The sequence below is a fragment of the Dryobates pubescens genome, chromosome 11 (assembly GCF_014839835.1).
Source record: "Dryobates pubescens isolate bDryPub1 chromosome 11, bDryPub1.pri, whole genome shotgun sequence".
In the NCBI taxonomy this organism is placed as follows: Eukaryota; Metazoa; Chordata; class Aves; order Piciformes; family Picidae; genus Dryobates; species Dryobates pubescens.
The window spans coordinates 11,487,124-11,503,525 of NC_071622.1; the positions used below are offsets into that span (position 1 = coordinate 11,487,124).

A 16,402-nucleotide genomic window follows, 5' to 3' on the forward strand; every position below is an offset into this window, starting at 1 on the left:
AAGGGCTGGTTCCTCTCCACAGGCCATCCCCACTTCCTTTCAATTGCCACCTGGCTTCTCCTCACCCAGGGCAGAGGTGATGAGCAGTGGGGGACAGGGCAGTGGATATTAATGCAGCTGGAGCAGCCATGTAATTCTGCAGACACAGGGTGGCCAAGGTGAGCCAGGACCTCTGGAGGTCATCTGGTCCGACTACCCCAAGCAAGCAGGGATATCTACAATCATTGCCCAGGACTGTGTCTGAAAGGCTTTTGAGGATCTCCAGGGATGGAGACTCCACAACCTCTGTAGGCAACACAGAAGCACATTCAGTTCAGATCCCTCCTATGGTGGAAAACTAGAGAAGAGTGGAAGTTGGGGGTTTCCTGTCATCACTCCTGTGGGGAGTGTTTCCTCTGCTCTTAGCCCGTGTCTCATCAGGTGGGTGGATGGCGACATTAGGTAGTGCTGACTTTGCACTGGGTTTTTTTCCCCCCTTAAATAGGAGGCTGCAGAATTGCTGCTGCTTCTGCTGCCCAAACTGGAATCTGGCAGGATAGCAAAAGGATGGTACCAAGGAAGGCTGTCAGTCACTGTTCAGTTGTTCTTCCTTCCACAGCTACTCTCCCACAGTTGCCTTTGTTTCTTCTCCCTTTTTCTAGGTTTGTCTTTCTGTTCAGCCTTAAAGGTCTCTACTTTAGCATCTTTGCTTTCAGCCTTGCATTGTATGTGCAAAGTGACATAAGGCTGGTGGAGCCCCCTTATTTATCCCAGTGAAGAGCACCTCTGGCACCACTGTTGAGGGTAGGGAACAAGGCATGAACCCCTGTTGTTTCCCCACCACCAGCAGAAGACCTTGTGGGGAGAGGATGCAGTTGTGGCCAGGCTCTCTCACTTCACTAGTGTGGGCTAGAATTTGAAGCTGACATCTTCACAATGGGCTGGCATGGGGTGGGGCCTGGTAATGCCAAGCACAAAGCATGCACTCCCATGGGCGAGCTGAGGTTGGGGCACTTTGTTCCCTGCTGCTGTGGGGTTGGCTGGCTCACAGGGACAATCCTCTCTCCTTCCTGCACCGCCCACTCTTCCAGCCCCATTGTTGTGTCTCTCTGCCCTCAGAGGGGCAGCACTTCATTTAATTGCCTGGATCATGAGTGTGGACAAGGGGGAAGCTGAATTAGGACACTAGGTCCTGGAACCGCATCAAATTTAGTGACTGGGAGAGCAGAAAGGAGCAGTCTTAGTGGTGCAGAAGACAGTGGGGAAGGGGAGGAATGTCTGCTCCCATCCTCACATGGATCATTTCTCCTGAGCACCCCTGGCCTTGGGTCAGTGAGACAAATACAGGCACACTGACAGCCTATCAGCTGTGCTCGTGCCAAAGTTTCATGGACGCAGCTCTGGAAGCAGCAGAACTAAACCTCACGGAAAGTGCTGTTACCAGAGCAGCCCCTGAAGGGCAGCAGGTGTGAGCAGGTGGGATGGGTTGTTCTACAAAGCCACAGGGAAATCCAGACCCTGATATCTGTTCCACCTACCTGAGGCCAGGCTGCCCTGGCAAGGTGCTCCACACCCTGCTTGTCAGTGCTCTTGGGGCAGCAGCAGCTGTGACAATTGCTAAGGAATCCAAAAGCTTGTTTCTGCAAACCTCACAGGCTGCCATCTCCTAAAACACTCACCCCAGCCCTGCTGCTGACCAGTAGCTGGCAGGAACTGACTACAGCATGATCAGAAACCTCCTCCTTCAGCAAGTGGCTCCACCTAGCAACTGGGTTTGTACCCCAACTCCTCGTAGTGTAGAGCAGACCCTTCAGCCTGTTCCCTAGTGGTGGGAAGCCAGAAGCTGTGGGACACCTGAGTTATTTGTAATACCCACACAGTGAGCAATGTCTGTACCAAAGGAGGCTTTCCTTCCACACCTCTGTTGTGCACGGTGGGGTGAAGCCCAGTCGGCTTGGCACGCTGCTTGTGGTGGTAGTGAGCTCCTTGGGGCAGGCAGGTTGGGGGGGCGGGGGGCAGGAATGGAGTAAAGTGAAACATGTTAATCACCAATCACTCTACCAGTGTTGTTGACTGTTTTTGGTTTTAATTGTTATTGTAATACATTTTGGTTGTTTTTCTAATTTAATTCTCTCACTATCGTCTGACTGTGAACTGCGAACAGTGTTAAACTTGATGTAAATACGGCCCTGGGGAGGGCCTCTTTGCCTGTCCTTCCACCAAGTTTTGCCAATTTGCATTTTGTTTTAAATAAAGGTTGCAATATTTTATTGGCAAAAAAAAAAAAACCACCCCACCAACAAACACACCACCTCTCTTTGTGTACCTGCTGCTTTCCCTCCTCCCCCCTCAAGGAATAGCTGAAGGTGCTCAGCACTAGCTCATTGGTTCTTTTGGGTGGAAAAAACAAAGATGATTATACACCTGTTGAAAAGGAAACAATTCAGCTGTGTCAGATTGTACACAAGAGCAAGGTCTTTATTTATGCCTTTGAAGTCACAGAGTGTTGCCCCGGGGTGGTGTGAGGGGAGCGGTTCTGGCTGCTGCATACGGGACCTGGTAGCATCAGTGTGATAGCTGCCCTTGTTGGTAACACTGCTTCTTACTCCGTTAGTGATTAAGAGCTGCCTGACACCAGCCCGAGGATCCCCTCTCTCCCTCTCCAAGCAGCGATGGTCTGACCTGGACAGCTGGAGATTCTTTTCTATTTGAAAAAATCCTAACCACCTTCAGCTAACTAACAACTTCCTCACCTCTCTGCCCTGGTTACGAAACACAGCCCAAGCTGTGTCCTGCTTGGGGCTGCATCCTCCTTTCCCTGGGCGCGTCCCCAGAGTGATGTTTCCTGGGCTAAAGCTTCAGGCTCGACACTTGCCCTAAGGAGATTAGCAACAGGCCAAGTTTCAGGCAGCCCTGACAACAGTGTGTGCTGGCACAGGCCCAAAGGTCCAGTCTAGAGACAAGAGGTAGGTTTAACCTGGCTTTGCATCAGGTGAGCAGTGAGAAAGCAGCTGGCTCATCCTCCTGCCTTGGACTATGAAGCTTTGTTAGATAACAAGGCCAGCGTGCCCAGAGGGAAACGCCAGCTCAACGTCTGCGTGACTAGTGACTATCTGGTCAATCTTTTCCCAGAGGTTGTGCTGCTCATCACTGGCACCAAGGTTCAGAGCTTAAAATAGATCAAAGGTCCATGTGTGGGCTGTCCAGACAGCTAAGCCCTGTCCTTGGCGTGTGCCGTTTCACCCTTGCCCCCCCAGGCCAGCTGTGTTGGAAGGGAGTTTTGACCTACAGGTCACAAACCTGTTCCTCCAACACTGTTGAAATTTTTTGGTCCTGCTGTAACATAACTTTATCACCTGGCAGGTACCCAGACAGCAAACAGCCCCTAGCTGTAGTAATGCTGAGACCAGGCGAAAAAAGCCCCACAGCATGAAACTTGCTGGAAAAAAGTGACAAACCTCTCAAGTGTACTGCACCCATGAACCCCCAAATGCAGCCACAGCCTGCTCCTTCAGCTACCAGCTCCCCGCCACCTGCCTTTTGCCCTTGAAAGGGGAGCAAGTCTCCCCTTTTTCTTTCTGCAGTGAAGCAAACAAGCTCTTCACCAAACTTGGGGGGTTGGAGCTAGATGATATTCAAAGTCCTTTCCATCCCAAACCCTCCTGTGATGCTTAACTACACTGCATGAAAAAATACTATCAGCAGAAGCTGACCTCATCCCTGCAGCTGCTTCCATACAAGGAAAGACTCTCATGAGAGAGGGATGCTCCAAAGAGAAGGGCTGTGGATTTGACATCTTCAGAAGAGATCAGTCAGTCACTCTCTCTATGCAGGGACCTCGCTGCACCTGCCATGATCCTGGTGTGCACATCCCCAAGCACCAGAGGCCTTGTGAATGCAGGAGAGCAACAGAGAGAAAAAAAAACATCCAGCAAAAGTTCTGAGCAAGCTGGGGACAGGGATGAGCATGATGAGGACATGGCTTTCGCTGGACTGTCTCCACAGGACCAGTCTGTCCAAGGCCTTCACTACACGCTAACAAACCAAGGCCTTGGGCATCCTCACTCCTGTCACACAAAGTCCTCCTCAGCACAACCCAATCACTACTTCAAGTTACTGCCTGCTAAAAGAAGGGACTTAAAAGCCACCAGGCTGGCTTTTAACGTGGCCAAGTGCAGGCTGTCCCCATGTCCCAGCAGCAAGGCCAGGCTGGGTGCCCCTCCTTCCCTCCAAGCAGCCCTCGGATGAACACGGGCTTCAGTCTCTGTCCCTGGGCAAGCACACGGCTGGGTAACCTGCTTACCCACCCCTCTGCAAGGAGAGCAGCTCCTAAGCGTGCAGAACCGTCTTCACCGCTGGTGGTGTCCCGCGTGGTGTTCAGGGAAGGAAGTAGTTGATGCGCTGGGACACCGATTTGCAGCCCTGTGCAGAGAAAAGCTTCTCCTCTTTGGGCACATACACCATCATCCTGGCCACCTCATCGAGGGCTGCCTCGGTGTACGGCAGCCTGCGGGCCAGGAAGGCGTCTCGTGCGCAGAGCTTCACGTGGTGGTACTCCAGGGGCAGGAAGGGCACGAAGAAGTCAACGAGGTTCTCTTCGAGGAGGTGGCTGCGGGCATAACCGCTCTCTGTGGTGAAGCACAGGACAAAGTGCTGTCAGAAGCTTCATCTGAGAGCTGCTCTCCCTTCTAAGAGCCAAGGCTTGTGTCTCTGTGGGGCCCACACTGGCTATCCAGCCACATGGGGTGGGAGACACACACGAGGGTCTCAGGATGGCTGAGACCACCGTAAAGACCTGGCCAGCACTAAGTCTGAACACAGAGCATGACTAGGGCTTGCTCAGCTAGGCCAAGAGAAGCCCCAATTCCCAGAGAAGCCTCAATACTTTCCTACAGTGTCAGGTGGCCTCTCACAATCTGGCCATTTTCAGGGCTGAAGGGGACATGGAGGACTCCCAGCTCCCCCTGACCGGTGGTGCCTTGCTCATGTGGGTGAAGGGAGGGGCTTACATTGCAAATAACCTGTCAGGGGTGGGGTTGGAATGAAGCTTTGTCCCATAGCACACCCTTGTGCAGCATAAGGTGGAAGGGACTTGGGTAAGCAAGGCCCCAAGATGGCACAGAGGGACAGGTGTGTGGGCAGGCTGCCCACAGCATCCCACAAGCAAGCCCAGCTCTTACCTTCAGGTTCCTGCAGCTCCAGCTTCAGCCGTGGCTCCAGGAGCTCCATGGAGATCTCCTCCCGTGCCCGGCCAGCTCTCCAGAAGTCCAGGGCTACCTCATTGATGGTGTTGCCACCGAGATTGCTGTGGGCACAGAGAGGAAGTCACTCAACCATGCCTCCAGAGATCGCTGCCAGCAGCCTCCCCTACAGCAGCTTCAACAGCAGCAGTGGATCTGCTGTGCAGGATCAGCACTTGAAACACTCAGGAAACTGTACAATTGTTCTGGTTGGAAAAGACCTTTAAGATCATTGAATCCAACCATTCCCTAACTCTACCAAGGGTGGTGCTAAACCACATCCCTCTGCATCCCATCTCTGTCCTTTAAACAGCTCCAGGGAAGGGGACTGAACCAGAATTAGCACATACAGGAATCAGTTTCCTTCCCAAAGAGGCACTTTCTGTAGGCATCTATAAAGGCCATCTTCCATCCTGCCAACTCAAACCCTGGGGCAGCTGCTTTCTCTCCCAGGGTGGGACCAGGAGCCAGAATCCTCCAGCTCCCTGTCCCTGTCCTGGTTGAGATGCCATCAGCCTCTCAGGTGACACTTGGCTATACTCCAAACAAGCCAGCGCTGAAAGTCCAAGTCAGAGGGCAGAGCACATGGCATGAGTCCCATCAGAAGTAAAGGTCCAGGGCAGGGTTGCAAGTGGCAACCCAGGACCTGGCAAAGCATCCCCTGCCTGAGGGACAACACAGTGCAGTTCCCACACAGACTTCTCTGGTCACCCTCCATGGTGGGGGAACATGAGGTCCTGATAGCCTTTGAGGCTCCCAGGGCAGCCCCTTACCTTTGAACACAGTTCAAGATCGTGCCCCAGTGCCAGTGAAGTGGTGATATGGGGAAGCAGCTGGCAGCAGAGGTCGTGTTGGTGGGAGGCAGGGAGGCACTGGGAGGCACAGATCTCACACCCTTTTTCCCTTTCTCTTTTCCCTTCTCGGGAGGCAAAATTAAAAAGCCACCACCACTGCCTGCTGCCCATCTGCTGCCTTTTGGGGCTGGGGAAACAACTTGTCCTGACTATGCTCCAACCCAGACCACAGGAGCCACTGACTGAGGACAGGCAGCCAGCCCCACCACATCCCCATTCCCCAAAGCTGGCAACATCAGCCAGGTGTCCAAAGGAGCCCTGGGGCAGAGCCAGCCCTGCTCCAGCAGGTCAGTGTCACACTGCCACAGGGTATGATGAAACCCCCAGGATTACACACTGCTGCAGCTGAGGGCACCCCGCTCCCCTCTGCTCCTGGGGTGTGCACATGCACATGTCCTTCCTCCCTTTGGGTGGGAAAGGAACCAACCAAACCACGGGATAAGCCAATGCTAGGATCAGCCCTCCCAGCACAGCAGACGCATCTGTGTGCAGCCACTCCCAGCTAACAATGCCACATCACACAGGAACTTTCCACACCATGACCTGCCCCTTCAGCTTTGCTCCCTGGAGTACAGGATCTCTGCGCTCAGCTGAGCAGTGTGGCCCCACATTAGCTCAGACTCTCACTGGTTCCTTGTCTCACAGCCTAGATTCTGCCTTAGGTGGCCCAGCTAAGCTACATCTCAGCTTCTCCTCCAAATGCCCTGTACCCAGGGAAGATATTCAGCATCCACAAGCAAAGCTGACAGAGGCAATCACCTCCTGGAGGAAGGAGTGAGACATCTCTTTGCCCTCCCCTGCAGCCCGAGCTCCTCATATTCTACATCCCAGGATAAATCCCATCACTCTGTTCCTCCCCATCCCTTTCAGGGCCCAGAAATCACCTGAGGAAGAGGAAGATGGATCTCTGGTAATCCACCTGGCCCGGGTCAGAGCGAGCCATGAAGGGCTTGATGGCATCCAGGAGGCCAAAATGAAGTTTCTCTGCCTCATCAAAGATGAACAGGGACTGCTTGCAGAGCTGCAGAGTCTCACTTATCTGCTTCCTCAGCTGAGCCTGCAGGACAGCACAGAGGAGTGTAAGGAGGCCAGCAGCAGTCACTCCACCAGAGCATGGATCCCATAGGTTAACCCTGGCTGACAGCTAAGCAGCACACAGCCCCCAACCACCCAGGGGGACAGAGAACAGGAAGAGCAAAAGGAAGAAAAACCAATGAGCCAAGATGAAGGCAGTTTAATAAGTGAAGGAAAGAGCAAGAAGAAATCAAGTGATGCAAAGGTGACCTCCCACAGCCTGATACCCAGCAATGGCTTCCTACCCTAAACCCACCCCCCTCAGCCTTTACTGCTGAGCAGGGTGGTAAGTGGCATGGGATATGCCTCTGGTCAGTCGGGCCAGCTGCCTGGCGTGTCCCCTTTCCAACTTCTTGCAGGGGCACGGCGGGAGAAGCCCTTAAGGCTGTGCAAGCACTGCTCAGCAGCAGCCCAAGCACCAGCGTGGTACCAAGAGGCTGTCAATCACAGAGCCAAAACACAAAGCCCTGCAGGCTGCTGTGAGGGAAGTGAACCCCGTCCCAGTCAGAGCCAGCGCAGCGAGCATCCCCAGCGCAACGCTGCGCCGTTGGGTCTCACCTTGTAGGAGTCCACGTACTTCTGGTGGGGGAAGTGGAAGAGGGAGATGAACAGCCTGACACAGTCGCTCTTCAGCCCGTCCTGGAACAGGCGGCTGGCCACCAGCCGAGCCACAAAGTTCTTGCCTGTGCCAGACCAGCCATGGAAGGAGAGGACCAGAGCCTTCTCCGGCCACTGGCTGCGCAGGAACCCTCGCACTGCCCGGATCACAATTTCTTTGGCCAAATGCTGCCCATGGAGCTGCCCATTGAGGTCTGCTTCTAGCCCTGTAGGAAGGGGAGAGCTCTAACTTGCTCACCTTGAACTTGCAAGCTCAGCTGCTGCTGCAGATGTGAGTAAGAGGAGAAAATGTGGTAGGGCACTAAGACCATAGGCCCCTGCTGTTGAGGCTGCCTGTCTGAAGTGGCATTAAAGCCCCAAGTCAATGAGGCAGGCTGCCTGTACCAGTGAAGGAGGCAGGCAGGAGGGAAAACTTTTGTCCTGTGAGGGTGCTGGAGTCCTGGAACAGGACTGCCCAGAGAGTTTGTGGAGTCTCCTCTGAAGAGATTCCAAACCCATGGCAATCCTGAGCAACCTGCTGTGGGTGACCCTGCTTTAGCAGGAAGGTTGGACTGGATGGTCTCCAGAGGTCCCTTCCCACCCCCCACCATTCTGGGAGTCTGCCTGTACCCTGCCTGCACCAGGTACTGATCACAAGATGACACACACCTTCCACTGACTCCTTTTTGCCTTTGGGAAATGGAGGAGGTGTTTGGTGACTGTGGAGAGCACTGAAGCCCAAAGGCCCTCAGGAGCTCCCAGCAGAGGGTATGGATAGCAGAAGTCTCAGAGCCAGTAAAATGCAGAGACATCTGCACAGGGCTTACAGACAGGTCTCAGTGTAGCCTCCTGACCTGGGGCTGGATACTGGGCCAGTCTGAATCCCACTGCCTATGCCTGGGAGCTACTGGGTGAAAGCAGGACTGGTGGCAAAGCAGAAGGGACATGCTGTACAGTGAGGAACAAACTTCTGCAGTCCAGAGCTACAAATGAATGAGGGAAAGCAGGACTTGTTTCAGCCCCTTGACCTCCCACCAGCTCAGCACCCTGCTCAGAGATGCCCTCTACTTACATCCCTTACTAAACCACACTTTTTGAAAAAAGAAACCCCCCTTCAAACAGACCAACAGCGAGAGGCAGCAGAGACAAGCACTGCTGGGAGCCTCCCAGGTACGGCACAGAACCTACCTGTGACATTGTTGACTATCCTGCAGTCTCCTGTCTCGCAGCACTTGCCCAAGCTGCAGTACCAGGCAGAGAGGATCTCCAGGTAATCCTGGCCCACCAGAGGCAAGCTCCAGCCTGGAAGAGGCAGTGGTCTGAGCAGAGAAGTGCATCAAGTGTCTTTTTTATTTTGTGAAGCTGCACAGCTGAGCCCATTATGGGCAGTCCTCCTGCCAGGTGCAGGGACACAGGCAGCTGGAGAGGGGAATAATCACCTAACAGGCAGCAGCTGGCTGAAGTGGGCATGGAGAGTCATGGCTGGTGCAAGAACACTCCCCTCACCCACAAACATGCTTGTGGTAGTAAGGGGTACCCTGTAAGGAGGGAGATGCCCAGGGCAGTGCCCCTCAGGAAGGAACTGGGGGCACAGTCCCCTGTGCTGGAGGTGACAGAGCATTTGATTCTCTGCTGTTTCTGGGGCATGGGAGAATAGGAGGGAGAGAGAGGAAGCTGCTTACCTGGGCTATGACTAGACTCTCGTTCTTCCTCTTCTTCCTCTTTGCAGCCCTCCTGCCACACCTTGCATGCCACATACTGCCAGTACTGCTTGGAGAGAGCACCCACGGCTCCCAAGTGCTTCTTCACAGCTTCGTACCTCACCCTGCCCCACGGTCCCACCTCCGTCATGGGGCCCCTTTCCTCTTCCCAGGGCCTCCGTGTCTGTGGAGTCGGTGGTGTTGGTGGGGTCCCTCGGCTCCCCAAGCCCCCAGAGCCCCCCAGGAGCAGCAGTAGCAGGCAGCAGGCCAGCCCCAGAGGGACCCACAGCGCGTCCTGGCCCATGGCGGCAGGGCGGAGCAGACCTCGCCCCGGCTCTTCTGGGTGTCCGCGGGCTCCCGGCCCCCCTTAAACGGCCCAAGCCGTGACCTCACTTCCTGACCGCCCACGATTGGAGTTGCCGAGGGAAGAGCCGTGGCGTGGGTGTGACCACCGGGCTAGAAATGGCCCCACGCCGGCCTGTCCCACCGACAGACTGCAGCGGGCTGGCAGCAGGGCTCCTGCCGGTAACACGTTGCAAAACCTGACCTAGTTCCCAAGAACAGGCATCGGGCACCCGCCTGGCCTCTGTCCTGCACAAACCTGGACCTTGTCCTGTCCTCATGTCCCGCCAACCCTCCCCGAAAGGGGAGAGAGGCAAGGCAGCTTTTTTTTCTCCAGCCGGGATGGAGAGCTGCCCAAGGAAGCTTCTCTTCCACCACGGCACAGCAAGGAATTAAGCAGCCCAGCGGCTCAGGGGCAGTTTTGCTGCCAGAAATGCAAGAAGCGCTGGCAGGCGCAGCGCTCAGGGTTCATTCCGGAAGGGACACAAAGCAAACAGGCACAAACAAGGGAGCAGGAGGCAGCGCCGGGATCTGCACCGAGCCGTGCCCTGAGCACCTGCTTGCTGCCTGCTGTGTAGTGTAGCAACTAAATCAAAGCTCTAGGAGAAAGGGTTTTGCTGCTGGCTCTGGGACAGGCTGGCTGTGTCACAACTTACCTGCCCCAAGAAGTGCTGCTCTTGCACACGGGTGCACCTCCGTGCACCGGCAGAGCCAGCAGCAGCACGGGAGGGTGGGCTCTGCTCAAGAGGCCAGGAAAAGTTTTACATTAGCACAGAACCACCATGAAACCGTGTATGAGAAACGAGGTACGACTCATTACCACCACTAAGCTCACCACCACCAGCCAGGTTCTCCAGCACGCTGTAAACCCCTCCTGTGCAGGGAAGCAGTGTGCACAGTGGCTGGCTGTGCTTTGGCAGGAGAGTCTAGGATCCCATGCCAACCCTGTCTTTGATTTGGGAAACGCTTCAACCCTCCAAAGCACTAACTGTTGCCATGCTGAGCACACCAACTCTGCTGGGGGAAGGGAAAATGAGAAGTCAGTCCCTTACAACCTGCATTTTACCTTGAGCTGTAGCTGCTGTTGGCTTACTGCAGGAGACTAACACCTCTGCAATAACCTCTGCGAGTTACTGAGCATTAGGACAGATCCACTCACAAACAAACCAACCGATATTAAATCCAGCCTAGCAATTCACTCATCCAGGTGGATGAAGAGTGGGATCCAGCACTGCCAAGGCATGGAGTGGAGGGCATCACCATCTACAGGTGGCTATAGATATTACATATTGGCTTTAAAGGTACTGGTATAGACTTTACCAACTCCTGAATAATCAGTGGGGCGAATACCTTAACACCAGCTGCAACAAGTTAGAGAGAACTAAAACTAACCCCACCCCCCAACCAACCAACCTAACAAAAAACCCACAACAAACCCAACCCAACCCAACCCAATCAAACACCCACCCACCCCCCCCAATTAAAAACCAGACTATGGCCACAGCAGATGAAACTGCTGTTGGCCCTTCTGCAAAGTAGCTGAAACATCTGAACTGAAGCATTTATAGATGTTTATAAAAAACCATTCATAGCTGCAATATTTAAACTCCACTCTCCTGGGGCAAGTGCTTTCACTGAAGACAGCTTATCAAAATGGAAGACTTGGTAAAAAAGAACAGATACTTCCCTGTTTCAAACAAAGCAGATTCTGGGAGATAAAACAACTGATGGGGCCAACACCAGCTCCCTGGAACTGTGGTGTGATTCCTGGGATCTTAACTTTGCTCAAGGGCAGCACATCCTCAGAGCTGCAGGGGAAAACCAAGAGTGGTTGTTTAGTAGTCTGCCAACTACTTTGACCTGGCTCTGAGGTTAACAAAGCACTGAAGTGGGGCAGGAATCACTCCCCTTTAATTCAGTTCCCACTGTGGGCCCCAGGGAGGACATCATCTCCACAGATTAAAGGGAAGCTGCAGGAAGAGATCCTAGTGCACTACACTGAGAACTGCTCATACCTGACTTGGGGAGGATGGAACTCGGAAGCACAGCAGTCAATCCTCTGGTACATCTTTCAGGGATTATATCCCCCTCTGGTTTTGCTTCCTCTGGGGGGTTCTCAAACCCTCACTATGGTATTTGCTCATGTTCAGCTGACAGTCTTGCAGAAGAGGTAGCTGGAAAGACCCAGAGATGATACTGTTTGCGTGGCTTTTCACCTGGTGGCTAGCTATTCCAAAGCAGTCCTGGTAAGCTGCAACCATCTGATTAAAAATCCATGATTTTAGGTCAAGTCAGGTCTTACAGTGCAGGGGTCATCTAAAATGAAGAAAAAGGACCAAGAGAATATATTTAAGCCTGGCTTATTCAGCACCCCAACACAACTTGGTACAGGGGAACCTTCAGCCCAGGATTTTACAGCCAGGCTGATTTGCTGGGCAGGGCAATGCCACACATCCATCCTTCTGTGATTTTCCCTGTTTCCATACAGCAATTCCTTCTGCACATCCATCAATGAACTCTGACAGAGGGCAGTAGGACAGAGACTCTCCAGCAGTTCAGTGTAACACAGCTATGGATTAAACCACTTGGTAAAAGGAAGGTCTGGAATAAACGATGAAAGGGGAATCCTTAACCTTCCTTCATTTCCTACCCCACCCCCACAAAGTCCTATCCCCAATCTCTCAGAAATACTGAGGGACTCCAAAGAGAAAAACTCAACACAGCATCAGTCTCACACGTGGGATCTATGAACTGAGAACTTAATTTTCATTGCTAATGTTTAAAAATCAGTAAAAATGTGTAGGAAAGAGAACTGGAGAAAGTGCTGATCTTCAAACCCCTCTGGGTGCCCACTGGCTCAAAGCTGTTTCTGTTCATTCTTCTGTAAAATGATGTTCATTAATCAGAAACTTTAAAATCTTCCATTCACATGAATTCTCACCCTGTTACTAAGGCAAACCACTCCAAAATTACCCAGCAGTAATACAACTGAGTGCTTGTAAAAACAGCTTTCCAAACTGGCTATTTCAGCCTTTCCAAACTTAAAAGCATCTGTAGCTGCTCTAAGTTCTTGAGCTGCTTATACACTAGCAAGAATCCCACCCTGCTCCTGAGCAGATTGGCACCTCAAAAATAGAGATGGAAGATATGAAATGTTATTGTCACCACACAATGGTAGGAGACCCAAAAAAAACCCCACCCCCAGAACGTCCTCCCCCCTAAAAAACCCCAAAATAAACTCCCAAACCCAGCTCTTACAACATTCAGCAATGCTGAAGTCCAAAGGTTCAACTGAGAGACTCTAGTTTAAAAAACCAGCAGGTGCTTCACACCAACATGCTGATGGTACAGGTTAGGTCAGAGAGTCTTCTGCACTTCCAGAAGCAGCACAGTGGTTTGGTGGTGTCCTGGCCCCAGGAGCTGTACAGGGAATATCAGCAGTTTGTGATGTCCTCAGAAGTATGCAGCAGCTTCTGGTGGCTCCCTTGGCTTCCACATGCCTGACACTGAGAACTGTGAGCACCACCTCCTACCTCTGAAATTCAGTGAGGTGAGTTATTAAGAAAACAAGCTCTGGTACAGCCAGATTAAACCCTGCACTCTAAGCAGACAGAGTTTGATGGCTGTTTGCTTGCCCCACCTCCATAAAAGAGCTTCAATAAAAGCTTCTAAAAGCCAACCACAAACACCTGCCAACTCCGTATACATCTCCTGCCAACTCAATATACATCCCCTGCTTGGTGGGACAAAGCCAACCTACTGGGACACAATCAAGAAATCAGCCTAGAGGCTTGGCAGATGAACTTTGAAAACCAAAAAATATTTGTTCTCTGAAGGCCACTTCAAGCTAGGTCTGTTCTTCTGCATCTCTTTGCAACACTCTTCTGAAACACATCTTTCTTTACCAACAAGGCTCTTGCAACCAGCCTGCAGACTTGACTCCATTCTTGGATACACATGACTGGAATAGCAAAGGAAGAACAGTGAAACATCAAGCAGCAAAACACTTTAAACATTCAGCCCACCACATGTTGGAACTGTAGAGAGACAGGAGAGAGAGAGAGAGAGAGAGAAAGACTTAAACAATCCATCAGTGTTGCTTTATTAAAATTTTTATTCACACAATGTTGCTTTATGCAGAACCTGACCCTGGGGGATACAAGTAGAAAGTCATGATTGGGTTCTGGTTTTGTATTAGCAACCTCCATTTGTGCAGCTGCTCCCAGGGGCAATGCTCTGACAGCTCCAAGAGGGGTGTCTGTTTCAAGCGTCTTGCTCCAGCTGCCACAGCAAATAAATTACCTTCGCAATAAATTAGTAATTTTCAGTTGAAGTTTGTTTGGCAAGACACTCCAGTTCATTAGCTGCTGGAAGGGGAGCCTACTTCAGCGCTTCCTCCAGCCTGACTGCTGACTTGGGAAGGAGGAGATAAATAGCAGATGGCTGATGATGCTCTCTTTTTTTAATTAGCTCTTGATTTCTGTGCTCCGAGCGCTCTGATATTACCAACATCCACACCACAACCCCCCTGGAACATCTGGAGCCAGAGGATTACAGTGTGCACAGTGAACAAGGATTAGGAGGTGTCATGAAGACCTGATGGACAGAGCACAGCACCTGCCTCACAAATAACACTGCTTTCAGAGTCAGGCAGGCCCTGTCTGCATCTGGATGCTGCTGCTTCTTTCCTTTGCAGCAGACACCATTTGAAATTCCACGGGGTCCTGTAGTCAAGCAAAGCCACAATCACTGCCAAAATGCCAGAGATTATCACATCTTCCTGATTGTGGGTAAGAGAGGAACTTACTCTGCTGCAAAACACCATGTTCCAGAGGTGTTTACAGTCACCAGAAGTATCAATACAACATAAAACCCAAAACAACAAACAAAACAAAACAAGAAGAAGAAAAGAAAAGACAGAAGAGTGCAACAGTTTCTTTCTTCCTCCTACTCACGATGCAGGACTTCATGCCCTTTGCTCACAAGTAAACCAATACACTGCTTTAAATCTTTTGACATTCATATCAGGGGAAGACTTACCCCAGGCTCCACCTGATGGCACAAGCTTCAGCCTAGAGCCCTGCGATCAAGTCCTCAACATCACTTTAAATTCATAAAGACTCTTTTTGGAATCTGTTACTAAATCAAACATAAATGATCAAGAGCCATCAAACACAAATCAAAGCTTCAAAGTTCAGTAGGTCCTTCTCCAACTATTAAGTGCTCATGATTAAGCTCAAAGAGAAGAACACCCTTTTACAAATGCTGCAAGTTGCTGCCATGTGCTTCACCCTCGCCCCTCTGTCTAAACCCTTCTCTGATTTCCTGGCAAACAGTTTATGCCAGAATGCTTCAGTGTGAACGTTTCCTGCTTCAGAAGGGAAGAGTTCACTGACCACCCCAGCTGCTGCCATGCTACTTCCCAACAACATCTCACTCAGCTGATGCAGTCCCACTGCCAGCCAAGGGACAAGGCCAGGCCAGCCAGCGAGGGCCTGGGGCAACCAGCCCTTGCATGGCTCTTGCTCATGCTCGCCCTTCAGCTGAGCACATTCACATCTGCCCAAAGGGAACCCACAAGACACAATCCAGGCTGATGGGATGACCTCACTGAAGGACCATGGCTTCCAAAGCCTGTGTTGCACTACCAACTGCAGCAATGAACAGGTGCTAGCTTAACACCAATGTCCTAAAAGCTGGCTAGGAGTTACAGCCCTGACTACTAACACCAATAATTTAACTCCAGACTTCATCCTGACTCTGTGATGTGGCCAAGTCCAGAAGAGACCTAGAAGAATACAAAATTCACTTTCAGGTAAACAGTTACGTTCTGCTTTCAAGATCTTCTGCTCATGCAATGTCTTCAAGAAAGACTTGAACAAAACAAAACTGCATTTTAAAAAAGAAACTCTCTCAGCAACACCTCTTTGCTCAGGTGTGGCAGCAGGTGCAAGAACAGGAAGCAGCTCTTTATCTTCCCGTCATGGTGATGCAGAGCTGGAAAGTTTTTGACAGACAAGTCAAGGAAAAGGTCTTAAACTGACATTTTGCTGCTCTTGCTCAGAGTCTAGTAACACACAGCCCCTCTGGGAAGAGAGCTCTTTCCTTACTTCTAAGGCCCATGCTGTCTGAACTGAAAACCAATACAAAGCTGTTAATCTGGAAGCTGCCTACCTTCTGAAGACAGATTCAGACCTACTACAAGTGGGACAAGATTTCTGACCACAAGCTTAGGCCCCAGTGCAGGAGGGCACAGTGCTGGAGAATGAGAGGACAAGCACAGGATGAGTGCTACAGGTCTGCCCTGAAAAGCCAGCTTACTCCAACTCTTTCTTATTTATGGCAATACCATTAAGAGCGAGGACCCCAGAATGACCACCCCGGTCAGAATGTTGCAGCGGGGGTTGCAGGAAGCAGCTGGGGAAGGAATATAACTTACTGGAAGTGCTTACAGTGTCAGAGCTCAGCCACAAGCCAGGCCAGGCAGACAGTGGGACTGAAAACCTGCTGGTGTCCACAAAACAGCAGCACTGAGCTGTAGTTATAACATCAAGCAGCAGGAAGCTCTCTCCATACGAGATGAAGAAGAATGAGCACAGCCCAGGGTTCTCTCCAG

The 16,402-nt window shown here is 51.7% G+C and overlaps 1 protein-coding gene across 1 annotated transcript; it reads right to left on the reverse strand.

Annotated features, from left to right (window-relative positions):
- Positions 1–3,918: 3,918 nt before the first annotated feature.
- Positions 3,919–9,748, reverse strand: TOR3A (torsin family 3 member A). The gene is made up of 6 exons (XM_009901988.2): positions 9,427–9,748; positions 8,933–9,046; positions 7,706–7,971; positions 6,958–7,130; positions 5,160–5,284; positions 3,919–4,607 (listed from the first exon to the last, which is right to left on the reverse strand). Exons 1-6 carry the CDS (start codon positions 9,746–9,748, stop codon positions 4,357–4,359), a joined length of 1,251 nt encoding a protein of 416 aa, XP_009900290.2. The 3' UTR covers positions 3,919–4,356.
- Between the last annotated feature and the right edge of the window lie 6,654 nt (positions 9,749–16,402).